The sequence below is a fragment of the Telmatherina bonti genome (genome assembly GCF_933228915.1).
Source record: "Telmatherina bonti genome assembly, chromosome: 7".
Taxonomy (NCBI): domain Eukaryota; kingdom Metazoa; phylum Chordata; class Actinopteri; order Atheriniformes; family Telmatherinidae; genus Telmatherina; species Telmatherina bonti.
In genome coordinates, this window is record NC_136625.1 from 10,270,950 (window position 1) to 10,289,063 (window position 18,114).

At 40.1% G+C, this 18,114-nt stretch overlaps 1 protein-coding gene across 6 annotated transcripts in view; it reads left to right on the top strand.

The window, feature by feature from the left end:
• The first annotated feature begins 347 nt into the window (after positions 1 to 347).
• Positions 348 to 18,114, top strand: part of pard3ab (par-3 family cell polarity regulator alpha, b) — a 305,596-nt gene continuing 287,829 nt past the window's right edge. For all 6 annotated transcript variants that reach the window (XR_013771364.1, XM_079243165.1, XM_079243169.1 and 3 more), the window contains exon 1: positions 348 to 727. Coding sequence is in view for 5 of the 6 variants with exons in the window: in XM_079243165.1 (XP_079099291.1) it covers positions 608 to 727 (120 nt within the window). In the remaining variant the exon portion in view is untranslated. The remainder of the gene's footprint in view (positions 728 to 18,114) is intronic.

An 18,114-nucleotide genomic window follows, 5' to 3' on the forward strand; every position in this document is an offset into this window, starting at 1 on the left:
TCAAGATGCTTTGACAAGATGACTTTATATTGATTATATGGGCTTTTTAGAAAAAAAACAAAAGAAAACAAAACAACAACAAAAAATTGGTTTCTGGTGTGCTTGGGAAGTTTTCAGTGAAAAAAGTTGTGCCTTGGCTAAAAAAAAAAAAAAAAAAAAAAAAAAGGATGAAAAACACTGGTCTAAACATTACACTGCCTTTTTTCCCAAATCAATTTGTGGTTGGTTATTTTGAACGGATATTCCAGGCTGCACCTGAACGCAGCACGTGACTGAGCATGAGCTCAGCACAGAGAGAGAGAGAGCGAGAGAGAGAGAGAGAGAGGGATTGGGATTCAGAGGGAAGGAAGAAGAGAGAGAGAGAGAGAGAGAGAGAGAGAGATAGAAAAGATAAACAGGTGGTCTGAAAACCCAGAAAACAATGTCGCCCATCAGGGAGAAGCAAACAGACCTGTAGTCCTCGTTTCTGTGAAGGAATACCGGGACGAGCTCGCGGCCAAACAAACCCAAACTCATGCTCCTTTTGGCTTTCCACACGGATTCCTCGTCCCGCTCCTCCTCGACTTGGTTGTGCTCCGAACCAGGGGAAGACCTCGGATACTAAACCATGAAAGTCACGGTGTGTTTCGGCAGGACCCGGGTGGTCGTGCCATGCGGGGATGGAAATATTAAAGTCCACACACTCATCCAGCAGGCTGTCATGAGGTATAAAAAGGCAATCGCGAAGGTGAGTGGCGGCTACTTTGCTCTCTGCAGCTTTTGTTTTCCAGGAAACAACGCTGTTGCGTGTGTGCGCGTCAATATGGCGCAAACTTCACATGGATGCAGAGTAGTGCAAAAGAGGCGCTTGTTTCTGCTCTTTCGTTGCGCATGTTTGCGCGAGAGGCGCATACGCACGCTTGATGTGCACATTCCCCAGTGTGTTGCCGCTTGCAAAGAAAGGCGCACCGCCATTGTGGTTCTTGTGTTTGGAAAGCCAGAAAACTTCCTGAGGGATTCTCCCTGTGGCACACAACAGAGCATGCAGCTGCAAGCTGGAAGGCTGAAGTCGGAACTTCTCGCACATTAATGCACAGAACACACCTTTCTGGACTTTGCAGCGCAGTTTAATGAGTCTAGTTCATGCTTGTGGAACTTGCCCGCAGAGATTAGCCTACTAGCAGGTTAGCTAGCAGCCAAAGTATCTGCAGGGAGCAGGGCCGGATTAAAAGTGCACAGACCCCTGGGCCTTTAGTGTTCCATGGGCCCCCTTCCCCACCGCAACATTGTGAAAATTGTGAATGATACTCTGTAAAACGACGTTTCTAACATCTCTCAGCCAGTGGTACCAATAGCAATACACAATACACTGTGGTGTAACTATGTGGCTTTTATGTACTTTTTGTTTCATGTCCAAACTGCTGCTGTTTGGAGGGTGACCAGATCTTCTCTTACCAAATGTGGGACAAAGACTGAATATGTGGGATAATGTGAGATTCCACTCTGCCATGACAAAGTTTAAAAAAAATAAAAACTTTTTTTTATTCTGCTCTTAGGTAATATTATTACTATCCAAACTAAACTAAAGTAACTAAACTAAAGCCTCCCTCTGAGTAGCGCGTGAGTTGTCACTCGAATTTTTGTGCCATTTCACGTCATATTCTCCGCCGTGTGACACGGAAAAATTACTTTAACAGTTTTAACCAAGGAATATATGCTTTCCCAGTCTTTGTTGTAACAGCACTTTCTTTTCTTCTTCGTTGCGGTCGTCTCCCTGTCCTCCTTGATAAATCGGCGTATTTATTATTTTCGTTAGTGGGTGCACCGGTGCATCCTAGATGTACATTAAGTCCCACCTCCTAGTTTGATTGACATGAGTGTCAATCAAATCAGCAGCTGTCAAAACCTTTGCCACACAATTAATGAAAGACAAGTTTTGTTTTGTTTTGTTTTTTTTTCCTTCACAAAAGTGAAGACTGGTCGTAACAATGCGGGACAGCGCCCCGTTTTGTGGGACATGTAAAAAGTAATAGAAATGTGGGACTATCCCACACAAACTGTGACATCTGGCCACCCTAGTTGTTTGCCCTACGTGTGCCCCAAGTGGGTGTGGGCCCCTGGGCCTGTGCCCATAATGCCCATTGGATAATCCGGCCTTGGCAGTGAGGCGTTCAGGCTCTAGTGGAAGGCAATGTAGCTACCAGCTGGAGAGTCGCATCAGTTTAATGCTCTCTCTACAGAAAGGCATCCAAAAAGCTGTTTTCTAATGCACTTTTAGCGAGTTAAACACGCCTTGAAGCTGGAATGTGCAAACCACCACGCTAAGTCAAAGTGTAGGTGAATAAACATGGCTTAAAATGCAACAAAAGAGGAAAAGAACACACTGCTTTTTAATAAATAGTATGAGGGTAAATTGGGAATGAAATGAAATGAAAAATACTTTATTAATCCCGAAAGGGAAATTCAATAAAATAAATAAAATAAGAATAAAATGATGTATGAAGCTGCTCCCCTCAGCTGCCTGATCAGGCTCCAGGCCCTGCAGGATGGAGAGGTACACTGCAGAGCCCAGCTCCAGCTGACTGGTGGAAGCCCAGAATTAACCATAAATCCTGGAGATAAAAGTGAAAGAAAAGAAAACTTGTAGCAAGCATATTGGGGCAGTGGAAGATAACCTCTGAACTCCCCCTGTGCTTAAATCTGCAGGGTTTTGCAGTTGGATCAGATAAGATGGGAGTTCAGGGACAAGAAGATTGTAAATTATTGTATTCTATGGAAGAAAAGTAGAATTTGCCTCATATTTGCAGCTTAGCATTCACAGAGGTGTATTAAACAAAGATTTGGGTGATTTGTTGAACATCTGGTTGAATCTCGCAACTCTAAAACCACCGCTAACCTGAAGTAGGTGATTAGTTAAGGCCCGATGGTTTTGTCATTGATGAAGGGATGAGGGTTTGTTGGCCAGTCTCCATTTTATGTGTAAGTGTTTTTAAGTAGTTCCTCATGCTGAATAAATACTTTGCCCCGCCGTGCATTAACATGAAGCCGTTCTCTTTGCTGTAACGACAGTGACGTAGAAGTTGAACTGTATCCTCTTCTCTTTTGAATAATTCAGAGTGAGCTGACAACACGACTGGAGAACATCACGATCCCAACAAGAGGCAGGTTGCTGATGGGGAAAACTCCCCTTTGACTTCATGCAATTTTTGTATTAGTCTGGAAAAAAGGCAAAGTTAAGCATTTTGTGCAAAAGTGAAAATAGAAAAAGTTTTTATTAATGGGGTAGGAAATAGGGGTGGGGAAATCAAATTAAAAAATCAAAATTTGGTATTTTTTTGCTTCACAATTTCAAAATCAATTTTCTTTTTAAATTTTTTTTCTTTTTTTCTTTTCAAATAAATAAAATTAATCCACTAAAACATTTTTTTTTTGTCATTTTTATTGTTTATGTTTTAACTTGTCATCTTAGGCATTATAGCAGCAGAATGATAGCCTGGCTACTGTGTTGGCTTTTCCTAATTTAAATCAAGAAAAATGACGAGCAAAAACAAGTTTTATACACTTTTTTTTTTTCATCTACAAAAATCAGCAATATCAAAGAATTGTATCGTAATTTAAATCGAATCGGCACCCAAAAAAATTGGAATTAAATCGAATCAGCCCTAGAAATGCAACATTATTTGGATCATGTGGAAGCCAATAAGTTCCAGTCAAACTTTCCATGTATAAATTGCTAAATTAGATGGACATTTCAGCTGAAGCTGCTGATCAGTAGATGTCAAACCAGCAAAACAGAGTTTATTTTAGTCAAACAAAGCTGCTTATATGCAAAATCACACATGCACACACATGTGAAATTGAGGATTTCAGTTCCAAGTTGGTCATTATATATTTTATTGGATTAACTGGACAAAGATTTGATGCTGATATTAGAAAATTTGCATAACTTTTGATTTGACTTGTTGGCTGTGATCAGATATGAGACTAAAAACAACTAAAATGTAATTAATCTTTGAGCTCAATTAGACGTGTAAATGAAAAGTGTGTGTTCAGTTCAACTGTGGCAGATTTGCTCTCTAATTAGAGTTAATTCAGCATCCATCTTGCATCCTCTTAGCTCCCTCCAGGCAGTAAAAGTCAGCCTGATGTTGATTCCTGTCCAATCTCTTGCTCTGGCACTTTCTCTCTCTTTTCCTTGTCCCCTACAATACAGTCCTCTTGTGTTTCTTTACTCAATCAGCCGCAGTGGACATTCAAAGTGGCCAGCATGTTGATATCCAGTTGCTGGGATGTGATGTGGTGCCTTATAGTGAAATGCTGCTGCGAAGTAACCAGAGGTGTATAATCCAGGTACCAACCAGTCACTAAACCAGCTGAATTTCATTAGTTCAGCTCCACTGCAGGTAGATGAGACGCCTGTTCTAAATGCACAGGTACATCCAGAAACATGGCAGGACCTTTACTTTATGGTACCTGATAATACACCTCTAGAAGTCCCGATTCTCTACAAAACTCCACAATTCAGTGTATTTCTGTTCTTTAAATATGTTAAGCTATTGTTTTCATGCAGATTTGCTTTACCCAGACTTTTAAGATTTTAAGTCCTCTAACAAAATGAGATTATATTTATTTGCTGTCCCGGGATATTCAAGGCTTTGGAGATAAACTCTTACTGGCTGCAAGCTGGCACTGGGATAACTGTAGTATCTGTAGCTTTCACACACAGCGGCCACTCCTTAATGGTGCTCCCTCTGTTCCCCTTTTAGTAATTCAAACAAACTGAATCAAGTCGGCTCAGTGCTGCAACAGTGTGCGCTCACACACAGCGGGGGGTTGCCTTGGAATAAGCAGAGTGAAAACACTCTGTTGGTAAAGGCTGTGTGTCTCGCCATATTGGCTTGCCAGTTTACACAACGCCGAGACATTAAAATGCAAAAGTTTAGTGGAGTTTTGGCTTCTAGTTTGCATGGTAGCAGAGTTTTAGGTGCACAAAATTGAGAAAAAACTCCAGAGTAAAATTGAAGTCAATCCTGTCTGTGCCGTGAATAAAGTCATGTTATCCTGCATTTGCATAATGACGCCCTGCAAACTGCATCATAAGACAATGGCCGGCCTCTATGTTGTCTTCATGCTGCTGAATCTTTCAGGGTATTTTGGTCTCTTATAGGAAAAACCAGCTTTGTTGTGCATTTACATCATCAGAGAAGATGGATAGATGACATGTTTGGATGGATACCAAACTTTATGAGCCACAGCCACAAAATAAGATGCAAATTTAAAGCATTAATTCCACAGATTAAGTAACATATTTACGCTATTTTTATTTTATTTGTTTTTTAATGATCTGGCAACCTCCTGAGATAATCAGTTTGGGAAAGGCTCATCTATAAAACCAAGCCACCTCTATTCAAGCGTCTCTCCTTTTCCGCAGGTGTGACGAAGACGTAACGCAAACACTGGGTGTGTCATTGCAAAGTTATACTGCCCACTACAGGCCTGGCATGCACGCAACACCGTTTCCAGTCTGATTTGTGTTTTCAGTCTGATTTGAGGTAGTTTCAATTGTCTAAATGCAACCATTTTTCGAAAACAAGGTGAAAAATTTGAGTTTTTTCATAGAATCGCTGTATCTGGTGCTGTAGAAACACCCGTAGATGTGTTGCAGGCTCAACCCTCTTTTGTGTTTACACACACAGAGATACTAATGTGCGTCAGTCTTGCTTCTGAAATGGACTGTGTGGGGAAAAAAACCCAAAACATTTGGCTTTAGATCTGACAATGATCATGTAAAAAGTTTAATTCTACTGCTGTAAAACAGAACAATGTGTTGGAAATGTGACCTTAGAGGCTTTTGGTTAAATTAAAAGAAGAGGTATTCAGGAATTCCTCACCCATAACAAAACACACTGCCTCAAAGCACAACACCCTCATTTAATCTTCTTATAGCCGTGTTTATTTCTTCTGTCCCACCCAAACCATTTCATCTAACCAAGGTTGAGCATTTTCATCTTTTAGGAAGTGTACTGGCCACAGATGTTGTGTTGAAGATCACAGCTTCTTTGGGTCTGCCCGCCTTAATAAGAGGACCAAATTTAGGTTGGGTGTTTTCTCCTTCCTCAAAGTTTGTATGGACCTTCATGCAACTTCCCCTGTCATTACAGAGGAATGCTTCCTGCAGAAAAAGAAAGAAAACAAATCTACGTTTGAGGGCCTTTAGCCTTCTCATAACTAAGGAATTATGAAGATGCAGACTCGGGGATGAGTGTTTAGATATAATTTGCACAGCGTTGTCATACTGAAATAAGACTTATGGATTCAGACTTTTTGAGAAGGAAACTCTGTCAGAATATCTTCCATTGCAGTTTTTCCTTCCACAGATAATAAGTTGGTTTGTTGTTAATGTTCGACCATTTACATTTAGTGTGGCAAGCTCTTAAAATGACACCCTTGTCTGGAAAACTGTCTGGTAGTTTAATGCTTTCAACCCTCAAACGGCGTGAGTGTTGGCATGTCAGCAGATTCATGAGATTTTCCAACAAGTCCAAAGCCTCCTGTGGAATATGAGGGTTCTGCATTGTCTTGACCACACAAGCATGCAGCACATTTCCATTTACACCTCCACGCTGATGAGATTTTCTCCAGAGGAGGTGAGATTGACTGTTGAATCAGATTAATTTTAGGTGACTTTGACTTGTTGCAGCCTAAAGTAGCTAGTGTTAGCTTTTGACCTTTTTATTTGAGTATGTTTCTCCATTTCTCCCCTTTTATTGGTGCTGGTTTTGGCTGATACTGAGAATCTTATGCCAGGGTGAACTTTTTTATTCGTCAGGAATTTAAATGGAAACGCTGCAGGGTTAATGTTTTTCTTTTCTTGACAGGACATATAGATGGTGGTTTAGAAAAATTTGGTTGCATTCAATAAGCCACCACCAATGTGGGTTAAGCTCAGGAAATCATCAGGTTTGAGCAGCGATGAGTCAAATCTGTCAGTCTGGTTTTAATCTTGTCCTGATGTTATTTCTATGCTCTGTTGTGTGCTCAAGATATTACACAATTCATTACACAAATGACTGTTTTCAATTATTGCGCATCAGCCTTTGATGGTGGACGGGCCCCGGAGATGCACACTCGTGCATGTTGAGTGGGAGTTGCTGTTCTGGTTATACTCTGACAGATTAAAATGGTAGCCACCAGAAATATGCTGCATCTTCAAAGGAATGGCTCCAGGTAGCAAAGCTGGCCCCAATTTGTTGAAACGAATAACATAACTGCATGTGTGCGGCGACACATTGCACTCTGCGTGGCGATGGTGGAAGCGGGTTGTGGGTGGGTTTTCCAGTGCTTTCCACTGGTTTCAGTTTGGGATGTGTGCCCATATTTTTACCATGAAAGAGAAAGCTGGTATCTTAAACTTCTCACAACTGACGAAACAGCGACTATGTTCCTGTAGGCAATGCGTGGAATAAAATAAAGGCAAATAACACGTTTTGCTGGCTCTTATTAGTGCCTTTTGTGCGACTTTCATGATCGAACAAGCAGATGAAGTCATCGTCAGCCTCTGTCATGGAGGTAGTTTGCCTACCATAGCAATTTTCAAGTGTAGCTTAAAACCAGTTCTTTCTGTTTTAGCTGCCAAGGTTCTGACTCCATCTCTGAAAAGCTCTTTGCTTGCACTGATCAAAGAGGCACTTGTGTTGAGAGGTGGGGTTGAGGTGAAAGTGTCAAACCAGACCAGCTGAAATGTTGCGGCCTTCATGTTTAAAAATCCAGAGCAAGTAGAGCATCTCATCTGTTTTATTCAGGAAAATGCACTCAAAAGTTTCAAGTTGAACATTATATCCAACTTGAAACAGCTGATGAAGCTCATAAACTTAGTGTTTCACTTTTCTTTTCAGGTGTTTTCAAATTATAAGCTGTTTGTGAGTGCTGCTTAATGTACCACATGGAACTGCACTGACAACCCTCAGTTGATATTAACTGTTTGTCACGTCATTTATAAATTGTTTTAACACCACCAGGATGTGTTGATAAATCCTGCGTACCTGCAGCAATGTCATTAAATAAAAAAATGAAATGTTTAGTGTATAATGCTCAATGTTGTTGCAAGGATGTCAAACACAAAATGTTGTTTAAACAGCTTTTATACACTAAACTGATGATATTTACATGGTGAAAACTCTGGCTTTGTGCAGGAAAATAACAAGCTAAACACAGATCTGTGTAGCAGCAAGCCTTTAACAGCCACACTTGCATTATCGTAGTGTATTAATTTACTTACAGTCCGGTGTTGTTAATAGTTGTTTGACACGGGGACACGGGGCCTTGTTCTGGAAGGCCTGTTCAAAGTGACATGATAATGTGGTTTAGACTGATGCAAACTGAAGAACAGCACCTAGTTTTCTTGGTTATGTGGATGTGCATTTAGGCTAGCATCGTAATTGGCTGAGACTTTTGGAGGGAGAGCTGAAGCACAGCAGAGAGGGAGGCTCTCCCTGCACATTTATTCCTGAAGATGTCAAGCTGAAGCCACCCTCCTCTGATGGTTAGAATTTCTGGACATAGGAAAAATGTAAGACTTAATTTGAGAGGAAAAAAACTCAAAAAAGAAAATATCAACCTTTATAATTTGTATTAACCTGGAATGAAGCTGTACATCAGTGAACATGTTTGCCCCTACTTTTCTCGCTAACAAGGGACAAACAGTCTCAAGTGATAGTTACCATCAGTAGACATACTTGAAGTACTTACCTTGGTGAATTTGGCTGCACAGGTGTAGCTGATGTGAGTAGTGAGGCCTAAAATTTTACAGTTCATTTCTTTGATCCCTGTGTCACCAGGCTGTACCTGCCAGTGGTTGCTGCTTCTAAAACAAGCACAGTAGAGGATTAAAAGCTTCACCGATGATCCACGGGCCGCTGACTCTGCCCTTGACCAAACTACTGTGAAAAATGTCCCTTAAACGACCTGGTGCAGGGTTTAATTTCTTGAAGGAGTTGATTAAATCCACGATTAAATGAGGAAAATTAGGTTTCTTGCATGAGCAAGTCAACAAAACATTAAAACACAGACTTTCCTGCAGTTAACTTTGCTTTCAAACAGTTGCATACTGTTGTTTCTTCTACCTCCTAAATTTTTGCAAATTGCTGAAGCATTTAAGAAAATTACTGACATTACGCAAAAAAAGCTTTGAACAACAGCAAAGGTAATCAGGCAGCAGTTGTAGAGTCTATTTTTCTCCAGGGCATGAGAAATTCTGCACCTTCTGCTCTAGTTGATGACGCTCGCATAACCATCGTTCCCACTGTGCTTCTTTGCTGTGCTTTGCATTTTGGATGAGATCTTTTTTTTTTTCTGCCCTTAATTTCCCGTGTATCTCAGATGTATTGCTTCACTGTGAGGAATTTTCGTGTGTGACAGGTCTTCTTTATCATTGTTTGGGATTACGATGTTGACAGGATAGTAGAAAAAAATGATAGTTTTGTCATTTGCCAGTGGGGGGTTTTCCCAGGAGGGGAATGAACTTGCTATGGAGTCATTAATAGATTAAAGCAGCCGTTTGTGCCAGTAGAGATAGTAAGAGATGTGAAGTGGGAGGTTGTGAATTGCTGAATGCAGACTTCTCAGATGGTGGGAAGACTGGTGCTCTCTTTTTCTTTTTGAAGTTCATTAACATTTCAGGAGTTTAGCATGCCGTGTTAGCACAGCAGTTTTATCATACCAACCTTTCATACATACCCGGGTTGGATTTTCCGGAAGTGGCAGGATATGCTATTAAAGGTTAATGGTCTTACCTTGACTAAATTTATATGTGCCTTCTATGTAGGTGGCCCGGTGGCTTTTGCTAAGACCATAAATGGAATTGGTACACATGGAATAAAGTAAGCAAACAAGTCATGTGGTGAACTCTGGAGCCTCAAGGATGCACAACAAGCAACACCTCGAGCAGAAAGTGTTTCTTCCTAGGAGGAAAAATTCCACATCAGATTTTGTTGATAACTTGTGTTGCAAAGCTTTAGACTTGGGGTTTGATCCTGGGACTTGGTTCTGGTTTGAGACCTGAAAACTAATGATTTTGGTTGGTTTCAAAATGGTTTAGTGTAAATTTTAAAGTGTTTATTAGATTATACTACCAACCATCTTTGCTATCTCAATATCATCATCTGGAGGAGGCAGGTTATCCAACTTCTATTAAACCAGAAAAATAAAACTTTTGAGATGTTAGAAACTCTTGTTGCAGTTACCCTTGGCAAACCAATCAGCAGCTTGATAAACACTTATTACTTTACAGTACACACATAATAATGATGTACTGTACATGCATATTGTTCATGTTGTAAGGATGCTCTCATGGGACAGCACTAAGCATCACTAAAAGATTCATCAGGTATCAGGTCATTTTCCTAATGTTCCCACCCCTAAAAAATGATTACCAATTTAAAAAGGTTCTACAGATTCAGCTGTTTGGGACAACCTTTCTCCAAGTTTCGTACAGCTTTTAGGGGATGGTAAAAGGAATAAGTCTTAAGTGAAGATGGTAACTTCTTGTGCATTTTTGAGTCACACAGGTTAGGAGTTTGGTTTGTTTACAGTATACAATGATATGACAAGGTTGTCAAGCTTTGCGATGACCTTATCGCTCCTTGGTAATCTGTTTCTAAAGCATGAAAGAAGTGCAAAGATTAATGGAGCTATAAATAATCCAGCACAGACACCAAAGTGTTGGTGGCAGGCCACATTTTGGTCCAGAAAAAACCCCCAAAACATCAAAGCATCATCTGCATAAAATAATAACTTGGCTGTGGCCCAGAAAGGAGAAACTATGCAGGATTTGTCTTTAAATCTTTTCCCCTCATTTCATACATACAACCAAATTTAAACACCCCAGAGTACCCTGAAGACAGACTCAAGAACGGAAATGTAAACGTAATCCATTTCCCCACTGGGCATGGATTTTCTCATCTTGCCCTCTCTCTCTTTCTGATGCCCTGAATGACTTTGAATGTAGTCATTAGGAGCATTCCTCACCACTAAACCAGCTCTGGCATGTTAAGAGGACATTAAAGCAACCATGCCCCTCAAGATTTTAAGACAAAACTAGTCCACATTTTTGTTTCAGTCAGCTTCTGCAGCTGGTAAGACATAAAACATAACCTGGGCTAAAATCATCTCAGAATGATTGGAGGCACTTGAGGCTTTTACCGTAAAATCAACCCAAGCATCTAGTATAATACCATTATATAAAAAGATGCTGGAACATATGCTGTCTGCAGCGCCATAATCCTGAACTATTCACATGGATGTGCTTTGCAGATGAACTTGTAATTGAAAAGGGGGGGAAAAAGCACAAGAGATAAAATTGTAAAGCTTTTCTTCTTGCAAAACTAAACTCTTGATCATGATGAGAGAGGGGGTTGGTCCCTGGGTTAATCAGTCCAGATCATGCAATGCCATGATGCAGTGAGCTTAGAGACAGATTACTTGACCTCTGCCATGGGTCCAGTCAGCTGAGCATTGACACCCCAACTGTTTTAGACAGACATGTATGCACTGACAGGGAAACTTATTTTGGATGATTGATGTTTAAGGAAATTGAAGTTCTCTTGATGAGTAGATGCATCACAGGGTCGTGTTTTGAGGTCAAGTTTTTTTTCTTAACTCTTGTATGATTCAGCTGAGTTTCTTGTATAAACAGGGGAAGCAGCCAAATGTAAACTTGCAGGGAAGAAGGATCAGGTAGCTTAGAAAGAAGCTCTAGTATCAGCTCTTCTATGCTTTTATGCCTTTTTGTCCTTGTATTTTCAACCAGAATCTTCAGCTGGATCATTAGTTTATTTATGAAAGAGATTTTTTTTTCTTTTACTAAGTCCTGACAGAGGGGCGTTTGTGGAAAGTCAGGGCGTGTGGCTAAGAGAGCTTGTGTGTTTTCAGGATAATGCTGTCATTGTGGAGGCCCCCACCACAAGTGAGTGTGAAGATTTGACCTCGTGAAAATTTACTGGCATGAGCATTAAAATTGGATCTTTATATGACACTGTTTTGCACATAACGTTGGACTGTTTTCACTTTTTAAAAACATTTGGTACCTAATGGAAACACGCCAGCGTGTAATAATGGCGATCCTTTATGGCAAAGCGTTGCCGCTTGTATTAAGAACAATGCATCGTCTTTGTGCTTTCGTGAAAAACCCTCCGAGTTAACTTGCGTTGAAATTACCCAGGAGTTTGTGGTTGGAGCCTCAGCAACACTCAACTAATAGTTAGGCTAAGCTTGCCAAGCATAACCAGGTAGTCATCAACTTTCTCCCATAATAAACATGGAGGTTACACAGCGTAGAAATTGTCTCCAGAAGTGGAAAGGAACAATGTTCTCTTTGGAATCAAAGCCGTCTGGTTATTTCTATGTTAGCATGATGGAAAAGTCTTTTCGCTTAGTGAGGAAAATATCTAGATCAGATACCATTTTGATGTGCCTCAGTTTCACCGTGAAAGGTTGGCAACCATTCATGGTAAAACTCAGTAGTTTGTACAGCAAAGTCCGAGACTTCAGTAACCCGTTCCCCTGATGGCTTCAAGGGTTGTTTCAATACAAGACACTCATTTTTGCCTTTTTCTTATTTAGATAGCGAGCATGAATGGTTTGTCTCTGTGTGTTGGCCCTGTGATGGACTGGCCACCTGTCCAGGTGTACCTGCCTCTTGCCCAGTGATTGCTTAGATAGGCTCCAGCTTCCCCTCGACCCTTAATTGGACTAATCAGTTAAGAAAATGGATGGATGGAATATTTGTGGATATATTTGGACTTTTTCCCGAATCTGTAACGATTTCCAAACTCAGATTTTTCTTTTTGCTAGTTTTGTCACTACAGAAATGTTGAATTTTTGCAAAAGCTGAACAATCTAAAAAGCTTAGACTTAGACTACAGAGAGTGTAGAAAGTGAATGCGTACTATTATAGTATTCCAGCTACTAGTACCTAGTTTTAGTGTGCTACAGCCCTGTTGCCGGCTCCAACTCCCATCCCCTGCCTGCCCGTTCAGTGTGATTTGCTTTAAATAAGAGTATCAGATAAATGAACATGAATGTGCATTTGTTTTCAGTGGGAATACTGGCCCTTGTCCATCAAGCAGGCAGACATCGACTGAAATGTCAAGGACTTGCTGTGTGTGGAGTGCTGAGCACAGGCAGAGGATTGTCTCTGAGGAATGTCAGGACGCCGAACAAACAGGAGCGCCGTTCAGATGTACTGTATTCATCTGTCTGGACAGATACAGGCTGGACATTAAATCAAGTCACAGGACTTAATATTCTAATCAAACTGTTATTCACTTCCTTTGCTGCAACAGCAGCCTCTATCTTTTACTTAAAATCTTGCTTTGTCACCTCGTCAGATACTGGTGGATTAGTTTGCTCCTCCTGCCTCCGAGGTTCCTGTGAAATCTTTGTTAATCTTATAAAAAGTATCTCTTGTTCTCAGACAGCTGGTAGTTCCTTGCAGCCAAAGTTCTGAATTGAAAGCCGGGATGCATTGACAGAGCTCAGAATTGGAAAGTAAAGATGCAGAAAACGCAGAGCTGTTCAGTGGAGTGAAAGCCTACATTACCACGGTTCCAATGATTTATTAATGTAGATTAATGATGTCCCTTGAAATTGAATTCAGTACTTACGCTGATGAGTCTTTGTCTGCTAAATATAGGACAGACCCGATGAGAGCTCTGCCTTAGACAGATGATCACTGGCCTCCAGGCAGAGCACATTCACGAAGGCCTTGAACTTCATCTCTCCAGTGTCTGAAGAAGTGTCTTGTTTCTCCTCCAGTGCCTAATGAGGAAAAACTGATGAGTCAGCTGATGTGACTGACCTGGCCAACCCAAAATCTTAAAGATCATGAGTCATTTTTAAAGCCATTTTGATTGATTACTCCAACTGGGATCCCCCAAGAAGCTCTCAGAGTACAGACCACTGACTTTTTCCGTTTGCTAATTATTGTGCACATTATTTTTTAGTTAGAAGCTGATAATGGCAAAATGATATTCATATCCTTTTAGAAAAAAATCCTTTAAAGAATTTGTGGATCCGGGCAGGGCTCACCCCCCAAAAATAATCACTTGCTCCTTATTTCATTTCTGAGTATTCCTGAAATTTTCAACAAAATCTGTCCATAACTTTTTGATTTAACTTGCTAACAACTCTGCCAAATACATTAATACAACTATTAGAGCTGTGACGGTTTGCTTTTGTCCCGATTTAATTTGATTCCATTTTTTTGGGTGCTAATTGTATTCAAATTGGGATTTTCACGATTCTTCTTTATTGCTGATTAGACAAAAAATGTACAAAACCTTTTCCTTGACATTTTTCTTAATTTCAGTTAGGAAATAGCAACACAGTAGCCAGACCATCATTCTGCTGCTATAATGCCCAAGAAGACAAGTAAAAAGATTTAAAAAAAAAAAAAAAAAAAAAAAGAATGGGGAAAAAAAATAGAATGGGTTATTTTATTTTTTAAATAACAAAATAAAAATCTATTTTAAAATTGTGAAGCAAAAATCCCGATATTAGATTTTTTGAAAAAAAAAAAAAAAAATCAATTTCCCAGTCCTAACAACTATCCCTTATTTTAATGACAGAATACATGTTTTTGATCAAATTAGCAAAATCGTAAGATTTGCACATCAACCAAGGAGATATTAAACAGAACATCTGCCTTGTCACTATGTTGCAGATTTGTTAGAAATATTTCCAAAGCAACAATAATGACACATTTTTACTGAGAGATTGCCAGGTTTTGTATTTGTCCACATTTAGTCTATAAAACTAAAGGGATGGTAAAAGGAGTCTATAAGACTAAATGTCGCCTACAGACACTTATGGACTTCAATGGTATTATGATTAAAACTGGTTTATTTTCCCACATTTGAATGACTGAAGCTCTCAGGAGTGTTTAGCTGTGAAACCTCAAAGTCGGCCACTCACATGGATGTTAACTGGCTTCTTTATTGCCTCTGTCAAGCTTGTGTGTGGTATTTGTAGAACTGATTCTGGATTCTTTGGATGTGGCTAAATCATGGCTGTGGCTAAAAATGATCTCGTCACTCATGTAGACACTGGGCTTGTCTGCTTGTCTACTCCTTTTCTGCACAGCTTGATGAGCTAAGATGGCTCAAGTTTTAGCATGTATTTGCCTTTCAGGTTTGAATGACAAAGATAAAAGACACTGATTCATGGCCACCTCTGCGATTCCAAGCCTTGTCTCTCCTGGGTGTGTTTTTGACATGTCTGGTCTGCACATGTCAGATTGCTGCCTTCACGTGGCGAGGGCTTGCATTAATACAGAAAGTCTGAATCTACAAGAGTCTTTGAGGAACAGATACAAAGCAGGACATTAATAGTGGTTGATGTTATTAATGATTTTTGCTGGTTTAATTAGTATTGCAATCCTGGAATGAATTTGAAAGCAACCATGTAGGGTGATTCAGTTGCTGAAACTGAAATTATGTAAGACTTGAGCAAAAAATCTCTAAGCAGCTGATGATACTGTATGTAATATCTTGCACCCATATGAGAAGTCAACCTGTCAGAAAGCCTGCTATAAATTTTCTCTTCCGTTCTCAGAAGCATATCTGTGCGTTCATTTTGGATGATATGTTTACTTTACATTTATCTCATGTTAACTTCTCTCATAAATGTTGGAGCAGTACAAATGCATTATGTGGAATAACTGACCAAGACTGCAATTTTCACTGCCTTCATTGTGCATCTGCTGTTTTTTTTTAATGTTTTCTATTTACTGGGAATGCAACACAGATTTTTGAGCAAATTATGTTGAAGCTCATAAAGAATTGTGTGTTCAATAGCTTAATGTGGTTCTAGTGAGGCAGTAATGTGTAGAAAAGTACATGTAAATGTGTGAGGAAAGTTTGGATTATTGTAGTATCTGAGGTGATTTTACAGTTGAAAAAAATTCAGGAAAAAAATCAAAGCATTTCGGTTGTGATTCTGTCTTCTATCCCTTTTCTACCAAGGGATGCGACTTGGGATGGCACACTTGTTTTTGCATTTCCACATAGACTATATGAAAGATGGACGGAGCCTCCGGCGGTAAAAAGTGAAGCCAATGCGGACGTGCATAAAACTGCAGTTCCCCCTTCATCCACTAGGGGCTCCAAAACAGAGCAAATCCCCATAGACTCTTCACAGCAGAAATAAACATGTTTACAGCCTGGTTCAAAAATCCATTTTAGGTGTAATAGGTCAGGTTTACCTTCATGATAAATGTGGAGGGAGTGAATTTTTTTCTAACTCGCCCGTTTAAAAGTAATTTAATCTCGAGGTTCGGCATATTTAGGGGCGTGTCCTAACCTCACTCTTCAAGTCAGAAGAATGTAGAACAACCGTGGTTTTTACCCGGTTAACAACGTGATTTAACTTTCGCCCGCTTACCTCTGTTAGCTGGTTAGCTCCTGTTATCTCCGAGTTAGCTCGGTTAACTCTTAGCTTCAGAAAGTTTGGAGTTCGCTCGATGTCAATCATCCACCATGATGCTCACATCCCCCCTCTCAGCTCCACCTCTTTGTCCATATTTGTATTTTCCGGGTGAGACGACACGCATGCCTCGGCCAAGATGGCGACGGTAGGAACCGTCCACTGAGCTTCAATTCAGCTCTTCAGAAACCTACGGGTGACGTCACGGAAGCTCTGTCCATCTCTATATACAGTCTATGGTTTCCACAGGCAAAAACTAGTAAGGGCGCTGGAAAATCTGACCCAGCCTACTTTTGTGGGACTCATCCACTGGACTCTGAGTCTTACCGTTCCAATGGAGCTTGGTGCACTGCAGCCTCTTGTTTTGCCGAGAAGAAAGAACACAAACTACTGCATGTCAGCTGCTTTCTTTGTTTTATTATTCAAGGAAGGAGCTGGGTTTAGGGTAGCAAACTGTACCAATACATCCTCTCCTGAGGGGACCAGTCGGTGGAAATGCTGCTTTGTAGAGAAGCATTTTTTATTTTATTATTTTCTGTAATGAACTTCTTTTCTTTCCTGCTGTTGAGCATGTAAATATTAAACTTTTTAGATGCTTAACTATTGTTTGACGTTGCTCTGTGACATTAGTGTGAACACAAACTGTGATGGCAGGTTTTTCTTTGGTGGTAAGTTAATGAAAAGCAACCTGATAAATGGATGCGAAACCTCTTAATTTAGATTTTTTATTTTTATTTTTTTTACCTGAACACTTATTACGACATTTCCAATTGAAATAATATATCAATAAATGTTTCAGTTGCATTTATGGTGATTTAAGTGGCTGGGGGTGGCTAATTTCACCAAGCAGGAATTACAAGGAACTGAACTGCATGCTGTCAAGTGAGTGCAGCAGCTGACAAAGATGTGAATGAGATGGGAAATATGGAGGCATTTTATTATGTTAAAATGTGTTGTACGAATATGATTATAGCTGTAAATGCATTGTTATGACATTGTTACCCCAACGTATATGTGCAAATTCTTAAGTGGTGTTTTACCATGACTGCATAAATTAATCGGAAGAATGCAAACAACTAGATAACATCAACTAAAGCAGCATTTACATGTCAGTGGCGTTCAACAGCCATTAATACAACTGCAAACCTGCAACACTCTTACTTACCTTGAGTCAAAGCCCTCGTAGTGGCTCATGGAGCTGATACCAGGAGCCAACATTTTACATTTCTGGCTGCACAGCTGCTGATATTCCCGTATCTCTTTCAATATTTACTTGAAGCTTTTTAAGTGATGCATTTTTGGCAAGCCTGTCGCATTACTTGAGATTTTTCTGATGCCTTCAGATATGAAATCAGAATACAGTTATGTGTTTGAAGCTGTGCATGTGAACTTGTTGGAGGAAGACATTTCAGCCCAGATGGCGTAGATTGAGTGGTGTGTCATTGGGGAGGGAAAGGGTTTTCCTTTTCCGGTCTTTTGGCATCAGTATGCAGGGAGTCATTGGTGAGGAAGTGCACCCTCCGGGCTATATGAGAAGCACACGATGCAGTGAAATGCATCCAGCATGTAAACTGAACTAAATATCATTTTTAAAATGGAAAAAAATAGCTGATTCCTAGATTTTATTGTGAATTTTATATAATTTTGTGGGCAGAG